This window comes from Colius striatus, chromosome 1 (genome assembly GCF_028858725.1).
Source record: "Colius striatus isolate bColStr4 chromosome 1, bColStr4.1.hap1, whole genome shotgun sequence".
Lineage (NCBI taxonomy): Eukaryota > Metazoa > Chordata > Aves > Coliiformes > Coliidae > Colius > Colius striatus.
Window position 1 is genome coordinate 167,519,494 of NC_084759.1, and position 22,179 is coordinate 167,541,672.

At 37.6% G+C, this 22,179-nt stretch overlaps 2 protein-coding genes across 4 annotated transcripts in view; both read left to right on the top strand.

The window, feature by feature from the left end:
• The first annotated feature begins 13 nt into the window (after positions 1–13).
• On the top strand, positions 14–9,097 carry CCDC107 (coiled-coil domain containing 107). Its single transcript, XM_061996242.1, has 6 exons — positions 14–230; positions 3,116–3,321; positions 4,514–4,580; positions 5,804–5,894; positions 6,612–6,721; positions 7,319–9,097. The coding sequence occupies exons 1-6, from the start codon at positions 56–58 to the stop codon at positions 7,591–7,593; spliced, it is 924 nt and encodes a 307-aa protein (XP_061852226.1). The 5' UTR covers positions 14–55; the 3' UTR covers positions 7,594–9,097.
• Positions 9,098–10,800: 1,703 nt separating this feature from the next.
• CAPS2 (calcyphosine 2) overlaps positions 10,801–22,179 on the top strand; it is a 29,976-nt gene continuing 18,597 nt past the window's right edge. For 2 of the 3 annotated variants that reach the window (XM_061996370.1, XM_061996453.1), the window contains exons 1-6: positions 10,801–10,875; positions 13,210–13,256; positions 14,438–14,483; positions 14,610–14,729; positions 17,784–17,972; positions 20,102–20,224. In XM_061996370.1, the coding sequence (XP_061852354.1) occupies positions 10,801–10,875; positions 13,210–13,256; positions 14,438–14,483; positions 14,610–14,729; positions 17,784–17,972; positions 20,102–20,224 (600 nt within the window). Of the gene's footprint in view, positions 10,876–13,209; positions 13,257–14,437; positions 14,484–14,609; positions 14,730–15,672; positions 15,694–17,783; positions 17,973–20,101; positions 20,225–22,179 lie in introns of those variants that run through there. The other variant, XM_010202065.2, reaches the window with a different exon arrangement.

Here is a 22,179-nt window from a genome sequence, read left to right on the forward strand (position 1 = left end):
CCTCGGGAGGAGCCTCTCCGTCGCGCCGGGCGGCGGCTCGGTGGCGGCGGCAGCCATGGTGCTGTCGGCGGTGCAGCAGGTGATGGTCTCGGTCGTGCTGGTGCTCTGCGTCTTCGTCGTCATGCCCAGGATGTTCGGAGGAGGAGGCAGCGGCGGCGGGCGGGCCGGCCGGTCTCCGCAGGGCGGCAAGGCCAGCCCCGGCCATTACGATCCCCGTCAGCACCGCAGAGGTAGGAGTCGGGGCGGTGCCCGAGGCCGCGCCGCGGTTGGGAGCTCCGTGTGAGAGCCGCTCGGAGCTGGGCCCTGTCTCGGGCGGGTTTGAGAGGAGCTCCAGGGAACGCAGAGGGCTGTGTTTCGGCAGGCGGGGGCCGCTGGATGTTTCACACGGGCTGCGAATGGGGAGGCCTTGCGAAACGGCTCCGAGCTGGTTTGAGTACTCCTAGCTCCGCTCCTCGTCACCCTGCCCGCCCCCCTTATGTCCCGCTTCTCTACTTCATAACTGTTCGGATTTTTGTGTTGCTCTAAGAAAATGAATTTAAATATAGGTGACACCCAGTTGTTGCAAACGCAGTGTATCGGAGCAGTTTAAAGAATAAAGCCTGCGGGGGCGCAGTTAATTACTGTAATAGATGGGTAGCCGTGAGGTGTCAAGAGGAAAAAAATCACTGTACATGTTAGGATTGCAAAAAGAAAGGCAAGTGTAACTGTTAGTAAACATTAGCACAGAATTGTATGAGACTTGTCAGGTAGTTTATTGGAAGGAATCCAGCGTGCTTGTTTAGAAAAGGTATCGCTGAATGGGCCAAAGAGCTTACAGCTTGTTAAAGTGTGAGTGGTATAAATGTACTTCAAGCTGTGTCAGTGTACACCAGCTGAGAATTGAGCTTAAGGTCCAAAGGGCTGGTTTCATTTTTGAAAACAACAAATAGCCTGCTTTGTTGAGGTAGCTCTGTGATTCATTGGCGATGCCTTCCAAAGCATTGTAAACCAAGTGATAGATCATTTCTGTAATCCTCTAAATTAACTGTCTGTGCTTTTCCCTGGGAGTACCTTTCAAAGGCAGAAGAGGTTAGAATTGAGCTGCTACTATGTGCTTCCCAGCTGATATTGAAGTTGCTGTAGCCTGGCCCGTTTTGCTTGGTTACATTTAATTTTCACGGTAACTGTCATTTTGTACTGATGAAATTCTTTTAAAATCAAACCTTACACATAGTTCACATGCCTCTGGTTTTACTGATTTATTGACCCAGCATTGTGTAAAACAAATTTCAGGCAGAACAGCTGTTCTCATGTGTTTGGCTGCTGCTTCTCTCGTGTTTGGCCAGTAATTCACTCTGTTGTTTCTTGTGGGATAAACTTTGTGCAGTGCACTGGCCTGTTAAGATTCACCATCCCTCCTCTTGGCCAGGAAGGTGATGTTTCCCTTAACAATGCTCTTATTTGTATGACCTGTAGAAATCTTTTCATCTGTGTGATTAGGGTTGAACTAGATGATCTCTGAAGGTCCCTTCCAACCCCTACCATTCTATGATCTTAGAAAATTTCCTCATTTACATTAAAAACAAATAGAATTGAAAGTAAGGGGAAAATAGTGAGTGCAAACTTAAAACTAGTAATCCATGACAAACATCTGAAAGGAGAAAATTGTTTGTAAGATAAAATGCAATTTCCAGATTAGTTAGTGCTGCTTTAGTAAGTCTAAACCAGCTTGTGTTGAGAATATCTGCTTGAACTTGTGTTAAATAATGAAGGTAGTATGAGTTCTGCTTGTATCAACTGTTTAATTTTTAACTGTCCAATTTAGTTTCAAGTTCTGATACAGATAAAGGGTCTACTCCAGATGTGTGCGTTGCACTGAACAGGGGTGTATGGAGGAACATGGAGTAGTGCCTGACGTGACTGGACTGCAGGGCTGAGAGTAAACGTTGCAACAGTCAGGGTCATCCTTGGAAATCTGAAAACTACTCTTATCACCGTCATAACTAGCAGAATTAGATTCCTTTTTCTCTGTTTTTGGAAGAAGGTGTAGCCAAACAGTTGTTTCACTGGGAGTTATTTATTATGTTAATAATTATGTTAATTTATTTCTATACCTGATGGTGAGTCTCTCTTGCACACTTGAGTTACATTACTTTAGATTCTTGAAGTGCCACTGTTTTGGAATTAATTGACAAGGAGTAATTTGCATAATGATCTTTTGTTTAGGAGTTTTTATGGAATGGGAATCTCGTTTTACCCATGCTCAGTTTTGATAAATTATGGTAAACTCGATGTTCAAAGGGGTTTGAATGTACAGATCTGAGCCGTCATTTGAGACATCAGTGTAAAAATTTGCAATCCCCTAGTCACCTGCTGTCTGTCTCTGCAAACATCTGCATTCTTTAGCTGATAGCACTATTTCTCATGTGCGTGTCCTGTGAGCCTCAGATTTAACTACCAAATAAGCTAATTCCTAAGTCAAGCCATGACACTGACTGTTCTTTTATCTCCTCTCTCTTCTAGCAAGCAAATTAAATGCAAAAGTACTTCAGACTTCCAAGGTTGCATCTTTGTGCTATTATGTAGCTTTTCCTGTTCAATATTTGATTTGGAGAGGTACAGCACTTCTAAACCTGTAGGAATATCTGCATAATATCGAATTTACCTTCAAAATAACAAAAGCAGCCACGCTACTGGTGTATTTTGACAATTATTTTTTTCTCTGAAACTACACAACACAATTTCTACTTAACTCCTGTGTTACACAGGAAAATATTAATATATAACTGTTCATGGCTTTACCAATAATTTCTCTTGAGTATGCTTTAAGATTTAAGTTGCTTCTTGTTACATCTACCTTTCTTTGGTTTACTGTGAAAATGCCAATGTTGCTGTGAAGGAAGAAATTGAAAGCTTGCATCTTAGGGAAGCGTAGAAACTTACTTTGAGAGTCCTTGCTACCTAACTTTGAATTCTATTCATGAATTTTAAAATGTATTTATTTTTAACTTTATTTGGGTGCAGGGCTATGCGCACTGTCTTAAAAGAGTGATGAGCAAAGACGATCACAGAAGAAAACTAATTGGATTCTTAATTTCCCTTCTAACTTTGTTGTCATTTCTCTCCATTTTTTAAGATAGTCCTCAGACAGTTCATCAAGTTCACCTGAATCCAGGAAGTTCTGACAGTAATGCTTATCAGAGTATTCAGCAGATGAGAAATGCGATGGAAAAAGAAAGAAAGAGTGAGAGAACAAGAGGAAATGGCAGAGAGTTAGCGTTCACCCTCATGCCGTTGTATGCTCTTGGAGTGGGAGTGTTTGCAGCATACAAATTTCTTAAGGTAAGTCATAAAAAAGCACTCAATTATTGAAATTAGAAGGAAATTTAACTGGTTTGAGGAGTTTTTTTTTCCCAGTTCTGAGTCCCCATATATGGTTGTCCAAATACCATTCCTTGTTTGGTTTGACTTTCAATGTGAGCTCTAAAGTTAAAATAATGACATACCTGGTTATTCCAGAGAAGGCCTCTGACTCATCTTTTTTTTTTAGACACTTAGAGAAGTGAGAATCTTACACTCCACACCACCTGCACTCCATGACCTCAAATAAGAATCTGAGAACCTAAACAGTGTTGTTACCTGAGGCTGTAACTTAAGCCTCATCAGTATTTCACTTCCTTTTCATTCTTCAGAATAAGATTGATTGATAGTAGTCTTAGATTAGCAATTTGATAGAGTAGTGAGTAGTGTAGACCTTTTATTTGGACTTCTCATTTGGTTGTGCAGCTTTCACATAGACTTTTATCCATGCAACATGGTATCTTTTCTACCATTAGTGAATTAAGAAAGAAGAACACATGCCCAGTTGTTTGGTTTTTGAAAAAATATCAGTCTGGATATGTATTATTTATAGTAAGGGATATTGCAGCACTTGCAATGCCTGGAATGTTGTTGCTTGCCTTCAGGGAAAAAGAGCCTTAAAACTGAACTGGACTGGATACAGCATCTTCATTTCTGTAGTCAGTTTCATATCATCTCCTATGTGAGTAAAATGCAACAGCTTAGCAAAATGAACATAGAGGCTGGCCAGTTTGGTTTTAAAAATAAATTCAATTAGGTTGCAAATAAGATTTAAGTGGCATAAACCCAATATTTTGGATGTTACAACTCTTTACACTTGTGTTTGTGGGATTGAAATGTAAGCATTTTATAATAGCATCTTTTAAAGAAGTTTTTACTTCTAGTTAATAGTGGGAGACTGGATCCATTAACCTAGGAGGTTACTTCTGTTAGTTTTTGAGAACTGGGGTTGAAATTGCAACTGCTTTCTGTTATAACTTCTGGCAGTCACGTTGTCGTTGCTTAAAATCAGAAGTGTCAGTTAAAATAGGAAGGAGGCATGACAGAGAAGAAGTTTCATTAATGCAGCACATTTTTGCCATTGTTATTTACTTTCAGTAGATCTCTAGATGCATTTTTATTTTTAATATACAAATAATGTTGAAGTCTTCTAATACAATTGCGTTTATTAAAGATGAAGTCACGTGAAGAAAATCTCTGCAAAAAAGAAAAAAGTACAGAGGAGAAGGCAAAAGAAACAGGTAAGAGACCCCATTCAGAATGCATATGTTCACCAAAAATGCCTATTTTCTACTGGAACAAGCTACATGTTTTTGTTAATGCAGTCTAGGTAAATGAGAACAATCTCTTAAGTTACTTATGTGTAGTTAGGAACCTCCAGAAAACCACTTTGTTATTGTTGTTTATGTTCTAAACACTTGTTAGAGGTTTGTCTGGAAACTTCAGATGGTAATATTCTTTAAAACAGCTATAGCAATATAGTATGGTTGTCTGCCTTTTAATATTTGATGTTTTTCTCACTGTCTTAAGAGACTGATGGATTTTCTTCAGTGCAGTAGAATGTTTAAATAGGGTATAATATTCTTTAGAATTAATAGGGTATTTTAAAGGGTTATAATGATCTGCTTTAGAATTGAACTATATTGATAGTGGAACACTGTGGATAAATAATTCTAGAGACTATTGAACTTCTGGGATGAGTTAGAGACCTGTCAAAAACATTAACTGCTTATACAAGAGCCAGAATAAATGGTACCGTCTTTTTCCTCATGCTACAGTGCACTCTTGACTGTGTGATTCAGCCTATCCTACATGTTCCAAGAAGTGGGCTTTCCTTTGGAGAAAAAGTTACGTCACATCAGAGCTGTTTTCATACTTTTTGTGCCCCTTGTGTAGACACATTTTTAGTAAAACAACTAGCAGCCTCTTCTGGTGTCTCTGTATACCAGATCTGTAATTAGGTTCAGCAATGATTTGCTGCACTGCCTACTCACCATCCTTGCATGTCACATACTTCTTCAAAGTTTAATAGTATCTTTGGAAGAGTTACTCCTCTCAACTCTAGTACATTAAATGTTGAATATATTTTTGAGGTGTGAGTGGGCAATTCATGACAGTATATTAAGATAAATGCAGTACTTACACCTCAGGAAGTCTTGGAATGGTAGGAAAGGTGAGCGCCACATTCTGTCTCAGTTTCTAGCAAGGTGTCCTCTGATCAGACAGTATTGGAAATGGGTTATGGAGTGAGAACTACTTCAGGTCACACATAGTAAGGCTTCTGCTCTTACCCCTACCACTGCCTTTCCATAATCTAGAATTTTATAGAGAAAATAACTTATTGTTTTTGAATCTGTACAATCAAAAATCTTTAATATCCTTTTGGTATTGTAAACATGTCTCTTATAATGTGGTCTCCCTCCTGCACCACCCCCATCCTTTGCTTTTTTTGTTTTTTTGTTAGAGCATCAGCTTTTAGAACTGGAACAGCACCTAGCACAGACAGAGAAAATGTTAAATTCTTTACTGACTCAGTTGGATCCACTGTCAAACTGGTGAGTGTTTCTAAAACATCTGAGATAGTATTGATTTCTGGAAATTGAAATTCCTAAAAATGTGAACAAAGAGGGCAAATATAACTTCTCTGTGATACAATAACATGGAAAAAAGTAATACAACTTCCTTATAGTTTTAGAGATATTCTATTCTTAAGCTAGGGCCTTACTCATCTACTAGAAATACTATCCATGCGGTCCATTTTGTATAGACTGACATCCTTCATGAAGCCTAGTTTAAAACATGGCAGAATTTCATGATTGTTCCTTCAGTATATGTTGAACTTAATATATGCTGAAGCTCTTAAGCAGCAAATTCACTCACTAATTTGCCTACCTAGTTTCTAGTAGTGATGGAGAGGAGAGTAAATAAAAGTCTGAAATAAATGAAGAGTCTCTGATCTGTGAAGCTGTGTATTTAGGCATTGTTGTACTAAAGAAAATACTTTGAATAATTGTTTCTTTCAGTAGTCATTATTCATCCCTGGCCATTGGGGCTCTGAGTTAGATTTCAGAGACTAGGTTATTCAATGGGTGTATGTGATGGGCCCCCCACTTCTCAAGAGACACTTGCCAAAGAAAACCTTCACCTAAACATGTTGCTAACTTAACTATGGCAGTTATCCATGGAAAGAAATTTTCCAATCTTGTGCATTATTATTATACACTCATTTCCAAGGTAATCTTTGAGCTATTGACATCTGTCTGTTTTTCTAGTGTTAATGCTTTGGCTTGTGAGCAGAAAGATGAAATAATGGCACAGCTCCAATCAATTAGACGACTGATGAAAGAAAGTGGACTGGATAAATCAGAAAACAATATGAAAGGTATTTTGGTTTCCATCAGGATGGATAACTAAGTAATAAGCAGGATAGAAAACTAAGTATTTTGGAAGAAAAAGCAGATTTTACCATACTAATATTTAGCTCCTGCATCTTAGGTTATGTATGGAATTAATTTTGTTCTGGAGGAGTACCATTCTTCTGCTTGAGGTGTATCTAGCTTAATTTTTTTCAAAAATCATTATTTTTTAAAAGAATACTTGCTAAAAGACATGGAGCTAGGAGAGAACACACAGTCACGTTGTGCTTTGTTGAAACAGGATTCTTGAATGTTGGTTCTTAAGCAGACTGTTAGTATTGGACTGACCTTACTCAGAGGATTCCCAGTTGGGGACTTCTGAGGCTCTGGATAATGCATAACATAGATTTTGCTGCCAAGTATCTTAGTTTCAACTGGAGACTTCCAAGAGGTGCAAGAGGTATCTTACATGTTAAGAATGGTTCAGTCGAAGTTTGTGAAATTTTTGCATTAGTTGAGTCTTAAGGAGAGAAAACAAGTAAAAAGTATTCTAAACCAATCCTGAGATTTAGAGCTTTTCTAGTAATTTAAACTTTTTTTCCTTTTTTTTTGTGAATTACAAGATTTCAGCCACGTTTGTAATGAGAAGCTTGAAGATCTCATTCAGTCATTTGCTGAACACTCTCAAGAGAAGGACATGGATGACAGAGAAGATGACAGTAATGAAGATTTGCTTGAAGATGTTGATAATGATTACAAAATAGAAGAGCATGAATTATATGATGAATGTGAAGTGCATCAGTTTGAGACAGATGTGGTAGAAGACCAAGAAATGATCAACAGTGATGCCTTTGAATCAGAAGAGCTGGGATTGAGGAGACGTAATAAACATGAGTGAAGTCTTCATATGTAAAACTTTAAAAAGCTTATGAAATAAGTTTTTTATATGTTGTATGCACTTTAAACTGTTTTGAATGAAGTTATGTGCACTGCTGTATGCTTTAAAAGAGGGGTGAAATACTGCCTGTGCTCACATCTAAGGCTATTCTGTAACTGACTTCCGTGACAGTGGAATTTTACTCAGGACATTTATATATTTTTTTCTATTTATTTTTGTCCTATAAAAGTATTTCTGTACTCTGTATATAATGCACTGCAATTATATCTGATGCTTCACTAAAATATTAGAATATCTTGTAATTAAGACTGTGAAGAATAGATGCTTCAGAAATGTTTTGTAATTAGTAAGCATGGTGGCACTTGAACTGGGACTTTCTGGAGTTCATTAAAGAGCATGCACTGATGAATTTAGCTCTTTGTGGAAAACTTGTCTCTGGCAGGGGAATGAGAAGCAGTATGGTTTAAGGCCTAGAAATGCATTAACAGTCAAGTTTCTGTATTTGGAGAGAAATTTTGCCACAGATACTTTTAAATTAATTGTGTCTAAGCTTGCTGTCTGCTCAGGAATGATGCCTTTGTATGTCAATTTAAACCTGAGTGTATTACACTGTATCAGCTTCTTCCTGACCTGTCACTGGTTAAACTCAGGAGCTGCCTAATAATTGACTGATACCCATTCGTATTATACTCCTGTTGCATATTAAACACGATAGAATTCAGCCTTTTCTTTCATTGTAATACACTTTTTCATACATCAGTATTAACAGTTTGGTGTTAAGCAATTGTTTGGCTTTGCCAGAATAATTTTGGTCCATACTTTGATTTTCTGCTAATTTTTTGTTCACTTAATGCAAATGCCTATGGAACTGCTGCCCTTCAATGACGGGAACTACATTAGAGGTAGATCTTGACAGTACAATGCTGTTAATTTTCTGGTTTGTAATTGCATAGCTTTTAAGTAGGCCAGTTATAATGCCTGAACTCTTTTGCCATCTTTATGCTTACAGGAATATAACACATGGATTTGTTTTTGTGGAGGAAATATGCTGTAGTTCAAGGGATCCAATCTATTACTGTGTCACTCAGTGAAATGAAATGAATTGTTCATTCTTGTGGAGAAACATGGTACATGTGATTCTAAAAATGGATCTTGCAGGCTTGGAAGGGGCAGCGTCCAGAAATATATTCTTAGTGTATTAGTGGTACGGCACTAAGTGAGATTTTACCCAGCTTTGGAAAACTGATTGACCAAAAAGCCAGGAGTATTCAATAGGCAGCAGATTTTTCCCCAAGACAGAGAAAATGAATAAAAAGACCTGGTTCTTGGACTCCATTTGTGGGGATTTTTGGTTGGTTTTTTGGTTTTGTGTTTTGTTTTGTTTTTTTTTTTTAATAACTGATGTAGATTTTTTTCACTCAAGAAAACTGAAGCTGTTTAAAAAAAAATCGTAATTGCGTAGAGGCTGTGTTCTGAGATGACTAATAAAGCTATTTAAAATGAAGTGAAACTAATTTCAAAGCCTTTGATCAGAGGGAATGAAGAAAAGGGAACCAGGCTACTGTGCTGCCATGGTGCTTGCTGTTTCTGGCTCTACTGCTCATGCTGCAAGAGCTGGTGTGAATGCAGGTGTGTTCTTCAGCTGTTGTTGCTGGTACCGTTCTTTCCTGCAGGCTCACACTGCCACGGGGCAGTTTTAATTGCCAGTGTCATGGCTTTCAGTTCACTCTTTTTTGGATGCCACTGCTATTTGAAGCCTTTGTCTCACAAATCTTTGAGCTACGTTTAAGGTAGTTGCTGTATTTCTCAGCTGCGGCTACAAACATTGTCTGAGCTCTTTTTCAGCAGTGTAGATGTCCCCAATTTCAGCTACCAGGGTTTGTTGAGTACATGAATGTGTGCAAGGCCTGCGTGCACGGCTTCCTTAGCAGGGAAGCGCGGGGAGGTTGGGTCGGGCCTGCAGCCCTAATCAGGGTATGGTGTTTCCGCGAGAGGAACAAGGTATTCGTGTTCCCCGTTCAGCTGCGGTGATATCTGTCGAACCTCTGGTGCGAACTCCGCCTTCTTGTACCCGGCAAGGCCCCAGGGCGGGCTGAGGCGAGGGCGGGGGCCGCTCCTGCCCTCCGGCGGCGGACGGCCAGGGCTGCAGCGGCCGCGACAGGGAGGGCCGGGGGCGGGCCGCGGTTTCCATGGAGATGCGGGGCAGCGGGCCGTGCCCGTCGGTTGCGAGCGGCCTGGCAGTGAGACCGGGCCAGGCCTCGGCCATTCCTGGGTACAGCCCCAAGCGCACTCTGGAAAAATACGTCGTTCCTGTGGAACTGGCAGAGCTAATTTCTCCGCTTATAGTATTGTTGTTTGCGATAAAGTTATTCTGGCGTGTTAACAGGTGCAACGACGCTCTCTTCCCCCTACACCATCAGTTGGGAGGATCCCACATTTCGGTAAGAGCCTTGAGGCTGGGCGAAGGCAGCGGCAATTCAAGTGCCCACAGAAAGAGGGGGATGGCCGGAAGGCTGTCCCATCGGTGAGCAGCTCCGTGGCCGTTTCTGAGCAGTTGTGCTGCTGCTTGGTAAAGGAAAGGATTCCGGGGACTTAGAACCCGCTTAAGGGGTAGAAATGCGGTCAGCTTTGGGGGATGGCGATTTAAAAATGGAGTACCTGATTTCTGGGAGCTAAATGATAGGCTTTTGGTTCAAAACTGGCTGAGTGGAAGGAGGAACCAGCAGAGAGGAGATAGCCTAGTGATAAAACATTGCTCTGGTGATCTCTGAGGCCATCTGTGTGCCAGGAGGGCCCTCAAATCTTCCTGAAAATACTTGATCCCATGACATTGTTGAGAACCAGGCAGCAGCCATAGAGTGCAAAAAGATAGCACATTAATAATACTGGTATGAGAAGTTATTGAAAGTATACGGGAAAAAGAGATTAAAACTTGAGGCAAAGACATACATTTGAACAGCAGTCTGGTTAAGCATTAGCAAATGAAGACTGAAATTAAGAGGCAGTTGAAATAGGGAAGCCAGAAACGCTTCATAGCTTGCTAAAAATATGCAGATTGTTGGTGATGGACACATTCTTTCTTATGCAGTAATCTTGTTTTTCAGAAGTACTTAACAGAAATATTAATAACAGATATTGTTTTTCTCAATAGCCTCAATTGGTTGGTTTGGTTTTTCAGATTATTCTGAAGGCTGTTACTGAATTTGCATGGATTTGGAAATTAAAGGAGTTGCATCCCCTCGAAGGCAGGCTCAGCTGTCATCGAGGGAGAAGAAATGTCAGGTATGTTAACGAAAGCTTGTGGTTATTTTCCTTCCTTATTTTGACATTTTGACAAATATTTTAATCATACTTAAGGTTCTTAGTTTGAGGTTATAATATGTTCTGGAGAGAAGGAAACTTTTAAAGAAATTGTTTTTGTCAGAAAGTGATAGTTTAAGCTGACTGCTTCTCAATTAAAAGTGAGCATTTCTGCTGTCCTAAAATAACTGGTATTCTGGCTACTTAACTGGGATGTGGAGAAATCGAGGACAAACTAGAGCTTGCAATTAAGAGCTATGGAAGCTTGAATCTGTACTGCGTGCTGTCTCAGGCTGTTGGTGAAACTGGTAACAGGTGTGTTTTGCAAGATAGCAATAAAGTAGGGCAACCCCCAAAACAAAACTTCAAAAGGCATGATTTCTTGTTGATATGTAAAATGGATCTCAGTTCTCTGCATTTCATATGAAGAGGAATTTTGTGTTCCAGGTATTCTTAATAGTCTCTGTTTTGAGATAAGGTAGTTGTGCAATCCCCACAAAAACACTGTAGCAGAAACTTTCAGGATAACTTTTGAAAGTGTGATCAGTACAGATATGATGTTGGATTCTGAGGGCCATTGTTTTTTGTTACAGCTGAGGTAAGTTATTAATGTTCTTAATAACCATTGATTTTTCCCACAGATGCTTCAGACTTTGTGTCTGTGAAATAAAGTTAATTGGTACTCTTCTCTTAGTACCTATTTATTTTCCTTATTTGTTGGATGACCACCTTAGTAATTCTTGTAATTTGACTGCCAAGCTGCTGTTTTCCTTTTTTGTTTGATTTGCAATGAAAAGGATCTTTTATGAATGATAGTGCATCGGTTTTATAATGTAATCTTTTAACCAATTAGTTACCTTTTAACCAATCTTTTGAGAAGGAAGTACCTGTATACAGCAACAGCATTTGGGCCAATTATGGTTGAAAAGAAATGCCTATGTTTCTGTAATTGCTCACCCCTTATCTTCTGCTTGCTCTTATGCCCTTCAGGTTCCAAATTTAGCCTCCCTAGTTCATCTAATTCTTTATGGCTTGAAATAATAAATCATAAAGTTAGGTTGAAACTTGTGTTTCAGCCTGTTTAAATGTGGGCACTCATCAGGATGACTTTCACTTGTTTTCTTCCTGATTCAGTGACTTCTGAAAACGCAATTACATTAAGACTTTTAACATTCAGAATGTGGTATGTCCTTTATCTTATCACTATTGAAAGGGTACAGAAAATTTACATGTGCAATTCAATGTGTTGCGTATAACATTACTCTTAAGATGCAATTGTGTAAGAGCTCTCAATGTTGTTTTTCTATATTTGACCACGAGGTGGTGGTGTTTATTATGTGGAGCCTTCCTGGAGAGAAACTCTTCTTTCTTATTTTTTTTTTTTAAACCCTCAGCACGTTTTTTTCAAGGCACTAGAGGGTAGTGTTGCTGATCTGTGAACTTTTTTTCGGGAGCAGGCTACAACGGTGTACGGCAAGAAAGGACTTACAGTTTCCCGACTGCTCTCAGATCATGAAAGGTGTTAGGCTACCGCTGGAAACAGGATGTCTGCTCAGTTCAGACGGTGATGCTGACTGCTTTTAGCTGCACAATCAATGATGCTGGTTCAGAGCATCGACATTTTTTTTTAGACTGAGAGGCCGATTGGTGGAATTGTCACTGTGTGCTTGCACCGTTCACACAGCCTTCCTTAAGGTTTTGCTGTTGGCTGTTTTCAGAAAGCCATAGTGGGGTAGATGGTAGAGTTGAATTTGGAGATCCGTGTGGTACACAGCTATGCAAAATAAACAGTGTGATTACTCAAGCTGCCTAGTCATCATCAGGTGCTGCTACACTAAAGCTGAGATGATAGATTGACCAAATGACTTTAAGGCTTCACTGGGGTCTGAGCTAGCTCCATATGAGCTAGCTAACTAGCTGCAGGTATTGTTGTTCTGGTTTAAGGTTGCCTGAGGGGTTGGTTCTCAACCAACAAGGACGATGTGACCTAAAACCTTATGAACAGTGATTATACAAAGCCTCAGGAACATGGATTATTTTTAATGCATAATTAATAGCTGATGGAGATATTATCTGGATTCTTAATGACTGGAAGTCTTTCTGTCATGATGAACATTCAATCTTTTAGTCTCACAATCTGTAAGAACTTTCAACAGAACTTTGTGTTTTACCATTTCTTTAATAGTATCTCAGTCAAATATGTCAGACAGATACTTTGAGGCATTGATTTTAAAAATTCCATGGGAAGTTGAAAGAGAGAACTATGTATTTTAACCTTAATCCCTGTAGGTATGTAATAGTATGTCATTCCTTTAGGGCTGGAGACCAGAGACACGGGCTTCTCGTGGTCCTCGCCCACCAGAGTAAGTCTACTTCTATTTCTGATCAGCTCATTTAATTGTGTATTATTAACACAATGCATTTGTATTTGTATTGATATGCAACTCATTGTTCCATAAAATTTGTCATTATAGATTTATTTTCTGTGATTTATATTTAGACTAGATTTTTTCATGCATTATTTCCATTGGAATTAAATTGATAACATTTGATTGAGCTTAATGGTAGAGTTGTACTCAAGAGCTTTCATATTTATACCTAGTCTGTCTTGAATATTTTTGTTACAATAGTCTGGAGAAAGAGAAAACTTTTTTCTAACTATTGGCCTTATTTGCAGGTAACATATGCAGAGAACTACTGTGAAGGGCTTTTACAAGCCATGGGAAATTTTGTACAGTGTTTATAAAATTTAAAACTTTATAGTGAGTTTGGCAGGGTGAGGGAGCAGTGGAAAGAGGCTGCCCAGAGGGGTTGTGGAGTCTCCTTCCTTGGAGGTCTTCAAGACCCACCTGGACATGTTCCCATGCGACCTGATCTAGGTGAACCCGCTTCTGCAGGGGAGTTGGACTAGATGATCTCTAAAGGTCCCTTCCAACCTCTACCATTCTATGATTCTATTAGTGGTAAAATATTAAAAAGATTTATTCACAGTACTCTGGAGTATGCCTTGAGTAAAGGCAGATGACACAGAGATGCTTTGAATTCAAAATGTTTTCATTTCTTTAAGCAGGATAAATCACTGAAGTGTAATTGGCTTCCACTCTGTTAATATCTTCTCAAAGGTTTGCAAAGTTGGCATCCCAAGGAGCTACTGTTTCCCTGTTGACTCTCTAGTGGCTGAATATAGAGGAATGTTGACACAGACCTACTGTAGAAGACAGGAATGTGGAATCCCTGATTTATGGTCTTGTTGCAGTAGCTCCTGTTGGGGAATGAAGAGAAGCCAGGATGGATTTGCTGGGAGTGAAGAAGGGGCTTTTGGAGGTTCTTTGCAGCTGCCAGGGTACTCTGAGAAGCTCAGCAATCAATTTCTGATCTGAAGCAGGGCTAGGAGGGGTTTGCCAAGTAGGCCATCTCCAGTTGTAGTGAAACCATTTATAGGAGGGGAGAGAGCTAATAATAACTACTATTAGGCAGTCTACTTTTACTGCAATTGAAACATAAGAGAACATACTGCCAATAAAATTGTCTTAACTTCTTGCAGGGTGCCATGCCTAGATCTAGGAAGGCTGGGAGATTCTGATGAGGAGGTAATTATAAATTGATTCTGTCTTGAATAGTTTTTAGAATTCATTTGTTGCAGGAGTTTGTAAAAACATCACTCTGAATAGAAAATAATTATGATCTTGTCCTTTATTTTTTTTCTATAATTTTAGGATGGGGTCTCTTACATACCATATAGTGGAAGTTACCATCATACATGCCCTCTAGATGCATCTTCGGATAGGAGAGTGACATTACAAACACCATATGCACAGCATCACCAGGCTCAACAGGTTAGTCTGTCACTACAAGTATCTTTAAAGTATGCCCCTTTAGCAGCAATTTAGCAAAACAATTTAGCTTTATTATACAAGTTGTCTTTTTTCTTTTGGTTGAATTAATATATCCAAGTGCTATTGGCCAAAAATATTTTTGGCAAAGTACTTTTTACTGAGAAACGTTTAGACTATTTAAAAAATCTTATCTTCTTTTATAACTTAACTCTTCATTGTTGATTGATATGTTCATCCTTTTAATTGTACTCATTTTTTAAGACATATATTAGTAGCTAGATTTACTAACTATTTGTCAAAGCAACTCAAAAATGTAATATTTCTGAGGTGCATATAACTTTGGTTTACCTTTCTAAACAAAATGGAACTTAGAAAAATAGTAAAGATAAAATATGCACTAAATGCATGATTGAAGCCAGAGCCCGAGTTTGAGAACAGTATTATTTTGATGGAAGAAGAGTTATATTTGGTGAAAAGGAAACTTTTGGAGTTGTGTGTAGCCATTTCATATGGTTGTTCTTGAGTCTTATCTTTAAAACATATTTAAAACTGAACTGCGATGTTAACTTTGGAATTATGTTCAATTTGTCAGAGTACTTCTACTTTTAAAATTTCCTGATCACATATGAGTGTATTTTTTTTTTCCCTGGATGACTAAAAAAACTTAATTACCGCCAATCTTAGATATTTTATAAGGAAAATAAGTAGTATAAATGCTAACATTATGGTTTATAGTACAATACAGCACTGTTCAGGATCAATACCTGCTATCACAATTTAAAAAATAAATTTACTTACTCAGTTATTACAGTTTCCTGAATGCAGACGTTTTTCTCTGAACACTTATATCTGAATTAGATTTGAACTAATGAGTGAGACAATTTTTTATCATGGTACATATTTAATTTTTTTTTTCCTTTAGTTTAAACAGGTGTCTAGAAAGTCTTGTCAGAAGAAAATAGAGGTAAAGTAGCTGAAAAAAATATACACTGACAAAATAACATTAGCAATTCACTAGTAGAGTATGACAGTATATGATCAGAAAACGTAACATGTTTTAACTTTTGTGACAGGAAGAGACTATTTTTTTATTGGAGAGACTATTTTACTATGCTGTCATTCTGCCTGTATTCTGAGTGTTTCAAATGTGATAATTAAAGGGAAAATACTGAAATACTGCAAACAATAGTCTTCTATTGTAGTCCCTATATCTAGAGTTTTAAACTGACTCAGAAAGAGAGCTACCTACATTATTATTTTCTATATGTGCACCATATATAGTCATAGTAAAAATTCTCCTAGTACTAGTTCATTTTCATTTGGTTAGGGTGCAGGAAATATCCTAAATTACCAATTATATCTTTTTTCTTGATTAATTGGAAACTACACTGTTTAAAAATCTATTATTTCGAAAAATATTTAACTTATGTAAACCTAAGACTCTAATAAGTGTGTTTAAAATAGAAGTGTAGTTAGAGGGGAAAGACAATTATTAATTAATTTCTACGTAACCTACCCTTCTTGAAACAAATAACGTAGTGACTTGTAGGGCAGGAATCCAAATTGACTGGAGCTCAAGGTGAATCTGCCAAGAACATGATTTTATCTGTTTCCCTATATAATTAAATGGTCTCTCAACTTTAAAAAAAAATACAATTAAATAAAGCCTATAATCATAAAGTAGTTGATTTTTTTAAGTCATGGACTAAGAATGTACTGCTTCTCAGAACACCTGTGTGCCCAACATAGGCATTTATGCATGTCTTAAGATGGACAGATGAACACAAAAAGTTCCATTTAAACATAAGAAAAAACTGTTTTACTGTGAGGGTGAGGGAGCCGTGGCACAGGCTGCCCAGGGAGGGTGTGGAGTCTCCTTCCTTGGAGGTCTTCAAGATCTGCCTGGACGTGTTCATCTGCGACTTGATCTAGGTGAACCTGCTTCTGCAGGGGGGTTGGACTAGATGATCTCTAAAGGTCTCTTACAACCCCTACCATTCTATGATTCTCTGAAGTGCTGAACGTGCGGGGTTGTATGTTCTGTTCACTTCTTTTATTTTCCGCTTCTCTCTGTCTTTGACTCTTTTTTTTTCCCCCATTTTTTTGCGGAGAAGATTTTCAAGCAGTTCTAAAATATTTTAATATATTCCTCTAAGCAGCCTTTTTGCTGCATTGCTTGCTTCTTGTGCCCTGAGCATTCCTTTAGCGAGATATATTTCCGCTTCTTCAATAACAGACTATGTAAGTAAATCTTTGCAAAATAGGTCACTTTTGGAAGAATAATTTAAATGGAATCTTATCATTGAAGAATTAACCACTGAAGGGATGTGGATCCTCTTTTAAAAGAGAAAGCTACCCTTTCAAGATCATAAGTCTCTTGGGGTTTTGCAAAATAGTTTTCTGGATCAGGACTGTTAAACTGCTGTTGAAATATGAGATGTGTCAGGTAGAGATACTAGATGAGGCCATCTTTTATTTGCATTGGAGGAAAGACACTTAAACATTGAAGGTGTTTGTTGTTCAAGGAGAGACAGAAGAATGGAGTCTTGGCCTTCTGTCATTGCTGATGTTTCTACTGCTCCAGCCTCTGTTATGTAGGGCATTGAAATGGATGTAAAGTTAGGAAGGTACTTAGCCTTTCCAGCTGATGTTGTTCTAGGGAAAAAAGTCACAGTACTAACACTCATCTGCAATCCAAGAATATTAGAACTTCTGATTGAAAAAGTCCATTGGCCCATTTTTAGCCTTTCAAAATCAAATGACAGAATTCCCATTTCAGTGATCTGATTATCTTATAGGGAAGAACCAGTGAATCTTGGTTTTTCTCTTTAAAAGTGATGTAAACCCAACTGTCCCTGTACTTTTTAGATTAAAAAATGGTAGAATAGCAAGAACACAATTAAGTCTGAATATTCAGTCACATTTGTGTGTTTTCTTAATGTGAAGTCTATTGTAATGAAGTTTCAGAAGTTATACTGTATGAGATTTATAGTAATGCTGTTTTTGTTCAATAGATCAACCAGAGACTTTAATATTGATTACTCTTTGCTTTAGCATTCTGATTTGGAGCAGAAGATGATACCAGAAAATCTACCATCCCCAGCAGACAGATATAAACTGAAATATTGTCCGTATGCAGCAGATGTGAAGGAAGAATATAAACAGTATTCTCAGACAGTTGTGGAAAAGCAAAAAGATCACCATCAGTCTCCAGAAGCTTCAATAAAGGTAGCCAGAAAAGAGGTAACTGAATTTTTGAATAGCAGATATCCATCAGTATTTCATGAGAGTGTTTGGAGAGGTCTATGTGTGTGTTTGTAATTAATTTCATCCATGTTTTTACTGTAAAGAAACAAAACTATGTGATTTCAGCACCTAAAGTTGAGTAGGGAATAAAATATAGGAAGCTTGTTTCAGTTCTTACAGTGCAAGAAACTGGGATGCTCTAAGAATCTTAAATATGCTTGTATTCTCTGTTTAAAAAATGTGGCATTTACCCTCATAGTGCACCTTTAGCTTGAACATGAAGACTAGCATGATTGATAGGGATGAATTTACAGCCTAAGAAGATAAGAGACAGCAGGAAGATCTTGGTAAAATATGATGTCCAAATACAGAAATACATTCATTATATATGTTAATTATAATTTTATTCAATTATAACTGTATCTAGGACTTGAAAAGGGAGAAATGGAAGATATAATCTGTACCTTAGAGAACTATTAACACTGAAAATGGAAAGGAATATGGGGTTAAATAATGGAAGATATCTGTATTTTTTTTTTTGGTTTGGCATTGGAGAAGATCCAGTACAGTTGGAGTGCAAGCTGTATCAGTTCTGCAGATTTGTTTAGTGTTTTTAAATTAAAACAAGGAAAGATCATTGAAGAGAAACAGAAAAACAAAGGGGTGAAAAAAAAACAACTTCCCAATGATTCTGGAAGAGATAGTGAAGAAGGGTGAAGACAGTGAAGACAGAGCAAGATCATTGTAGGTGGAAGGAAACAGGAAACTAAGCAACAACTGTGAAGCCTGGTTAAATGCTAGACTACAAATGACTATTTAAGAATTGTAATGAAAAATTAAGTATGCACGTGCTGAGGGAACATGTCGTGCTCATTGCTTTTCAAGGAAATAGTTTATCATTAATACAATGTATTTACTGATTTTACATAAGACAAAGATTGTTTTGCATGTTATTATTGTGTTAATACATGTTAATAATTTTGAAGGGGGTTTCTCCTTTTATATTCATGCTCTTAGTCTTCAGATAAAAGTTGGAGAACCAGTAAGTACCTATAAGTAAACATTTTATGAGGAAAATAATTGAGTGAAAAAAACATTTCTGAGATTTTGTTGAGTTTTATGTTTGGTGACAGTTAAGATTGTCAGTCCTTTGGATTTGCTGTACTATGACTTTTTAACTTTTTTCCTGAAAAAATTTCCACTCTTATATGCCAATCTGACACTGTCTTGTTGTCTATTTTCCAAGGGAAAGGTACCTTTGGGTTTCAGAGATACTTGCTAAGCAATAGAAGCCATGTATGTCAGTTCTTAAGACAGATTTTATTATAATGTGTAGCAGAACTGTTTTCACAATATTATCACTACCTGATTGAATTATTACATCAAAACCTCTTTAGATTTCAAGATACTTATTATTTTATCTGATTAGTATTAGAACTTATAGTAACTTCTGTTCTCTGAAATGAAGCTGCATAACTAACCTACTATTTTGACTTCTTTCCCATATTCCCTCTTTTCTGACTTCTGTAAACAGTCTCCTTTGTTAGTTTTCTTCATATCCTCCATGTAGATGATGTTTCCATAATACATTAAGACTTATTTACAAGTCTCTTAGACCCTGTTCAGCAGCATGTGTTGGCTTTCCCCTGTCTAGACGGTATTTACACCTTTGCTGGTCAAAAAGCAGCATTTATGCAATGATAAACTTTGAGCTATATTCATAACGGCAAATCAGTTGTTTTCTCTTGGCTGTTCTTGAGCAGGATAGAAAAAAGACGAAGTCTTGTCTTCCTCAGAGAGGTGCTAGTGGTTTGCCTTCTCTGACTTGCTGCTGATTTTTCACAAAGCTTGTAGGAGCACAATATTTTTGAGAATTTTTTATTTCAGTATGGTTGAAACCTGGTAAGTACTCAAAAAAGATCTACGGAAAGATTAAAATGCACGATTTTAAAGTTCAGCTTTTGTAGAAAGCTAGACTTAAAAACATTCTTTCCTTTTTAAAGTAGACACTAAAAATAAAGAAGAAAGAATATGGTTTTAAATAATTTTTTGGGGAAAATGTGTGGTGTGTCTTTTCCTTACAATTAATTAGATCTTATTTATTAAAAGAATGTATTCTTGTGTAGGATGCACAGCTTGGAGATGGCCCTAATGGTGATCTTACAGCTCTTGATGAGAAAGTTCTCCTTCAACAGTGCTACACAAGCAAGCCCTATAATATGCAGCACAGTATAAGGAAATCAGAAGCTGTAAGTGTTTTGGCTGTATTATGCTGTTAATTGTCTAGACTTGTAGAATGACTCCCCAAATGTTCATCAGAAGTTAGGCCATTGGTGATTTGGACCCAGTGTGTAATTGTACCCATTGAAATCATGGGAGTTTAAACATTTGTTTCAGTGGGAGCTTAACTAAGCAATCCAGTGAGTATTTTTTTAAATCTTAGCTGTAATGTTTGTGTCTTATGCAGTTATGTATATAAAGAAGAATGAAAATTATGTCTAATAAATACAAAGATACACGTATTTGTATATGTAAATATACAAATAAATACAACTAAGATTAACTGAGTGAACTGAGTGAATCTGAGTATAATGTCACATTTCCTCTGGTCTGTAGCTTTTACTTGAACTGTATTCCTTGGTCCATGGATTCCATGATTCTATTAGCTCTTGCTCAGACTTATTTGTAGAATAAACAGACTAGTTTTCCTCATTAATTCCTGATATGGATGAGAACTGTCTTCCTAAACTGTATGGGCTCTGCTGCTGGTATTAAATTGAATCAGCCACAGCTTTGGCTGAGTCTTCAAGCTCCAAGGATAGAACTTTTACAGAACCTGTAGGCAAAATCTTCCTGTTACACATTGCTCTCCTCATGGAGTTCTTCCTTTTATCTGTACCAAGCCTCCGAATGCTCTGTGTGTAACCTTCATCTTCTGTTATACTGTTGGCTGCCATCAAAACTAGTTTGGTTCTGTTTTCTTTGTAACTTGTTGTACAACATTTTCAGAGTGCTTCGTAGCTTCTGCATCTGCAAGCTGGACAAACCCAAACTCTCTTAGCCTCTCCTTTCAGTTGCTTTGTCACTGATCCTCTGTCAGATCCTTTACAGATAGCTATCATCCCTATTGACCTTGTTAAAGGAGGGAGCCCTTAAAAATGGAAACAACTATGGCCTCACTAGCATACACAGAGGGGAATGAAAACTTTTATTATATGGACGTACCCAATATGTTTCTTTAATTTCTTATACAGACATGATTTTTACTCTTTTTTTAGGACTGAACAATAGGTATCTTGCTCACCTAAAGCTAAGCCTTGAATTTAGGATTGTTTGCAGTGATGAAGAAACCTGAGATTTGATATTGTGTGATTCAGTATTTGCATATGCAGAGTGATGGCTTTCATAACTAGTTTTTGAAGGTATTTTTGAACAGGATTAGCATTCTAACTTCCTCATGAAATACTGAGCCATGAAAAATGTTATGAGATTGTAAAAGTAAATAATAATTTTAATTTCTTTTGTTTGCTCATCACTATGCACTGAAGTTTGCATCATTGCAAACACTTATTCGATTTCTAGTCTCATCAGAGTGTTGCAGATCTTGCACTACTGAGGTCACTATCAGTTTTCATAAGAAAAAATCTTTTCAGCAAGTACTTTTATGAAGAACTTGAAGAACCTCCTGTTTCTTATTTGTAGAGTATATTTAAAACTCAATACTATAGGGTGAAGGTAATGGAAAAAAGTTTTGAAGTATCATTAGTATAACTATTTAATGCTAAATCAAATAACCTGAAAACACTGAGCAAGGAACAGTGCTGGACCACAAAGTAACGGCTATGCTGCAGCTGTCATCCTTTAAAAGGAAGTCAGCAGATATCTGAGCAACGTGTCACTGGGACTTTTAGAAGGCCTTTTGTTATTAATTAGCACTCATTATTACACAGGCTGGCTTGTCTCTCTCTAGGATCAGCTCTAAAGGTTCTCTCAGGTTCAATCTTCTGATAGTGGTAGGAATGATGAAAATAATTGGAAGTAGTAGCAGTATACATGTTAATTCCATTGAATGTACGTTGCCTCGTTAAAATTTTCTTTTACTGTAATCAGTACCAGAAACTTCAATGTTAAAGAAGGATTTATTTTAATTTTTCTGTAGTTTGGGATGAAAGTTCTGTTATTCGAGGCAGATGATAGTACGGGT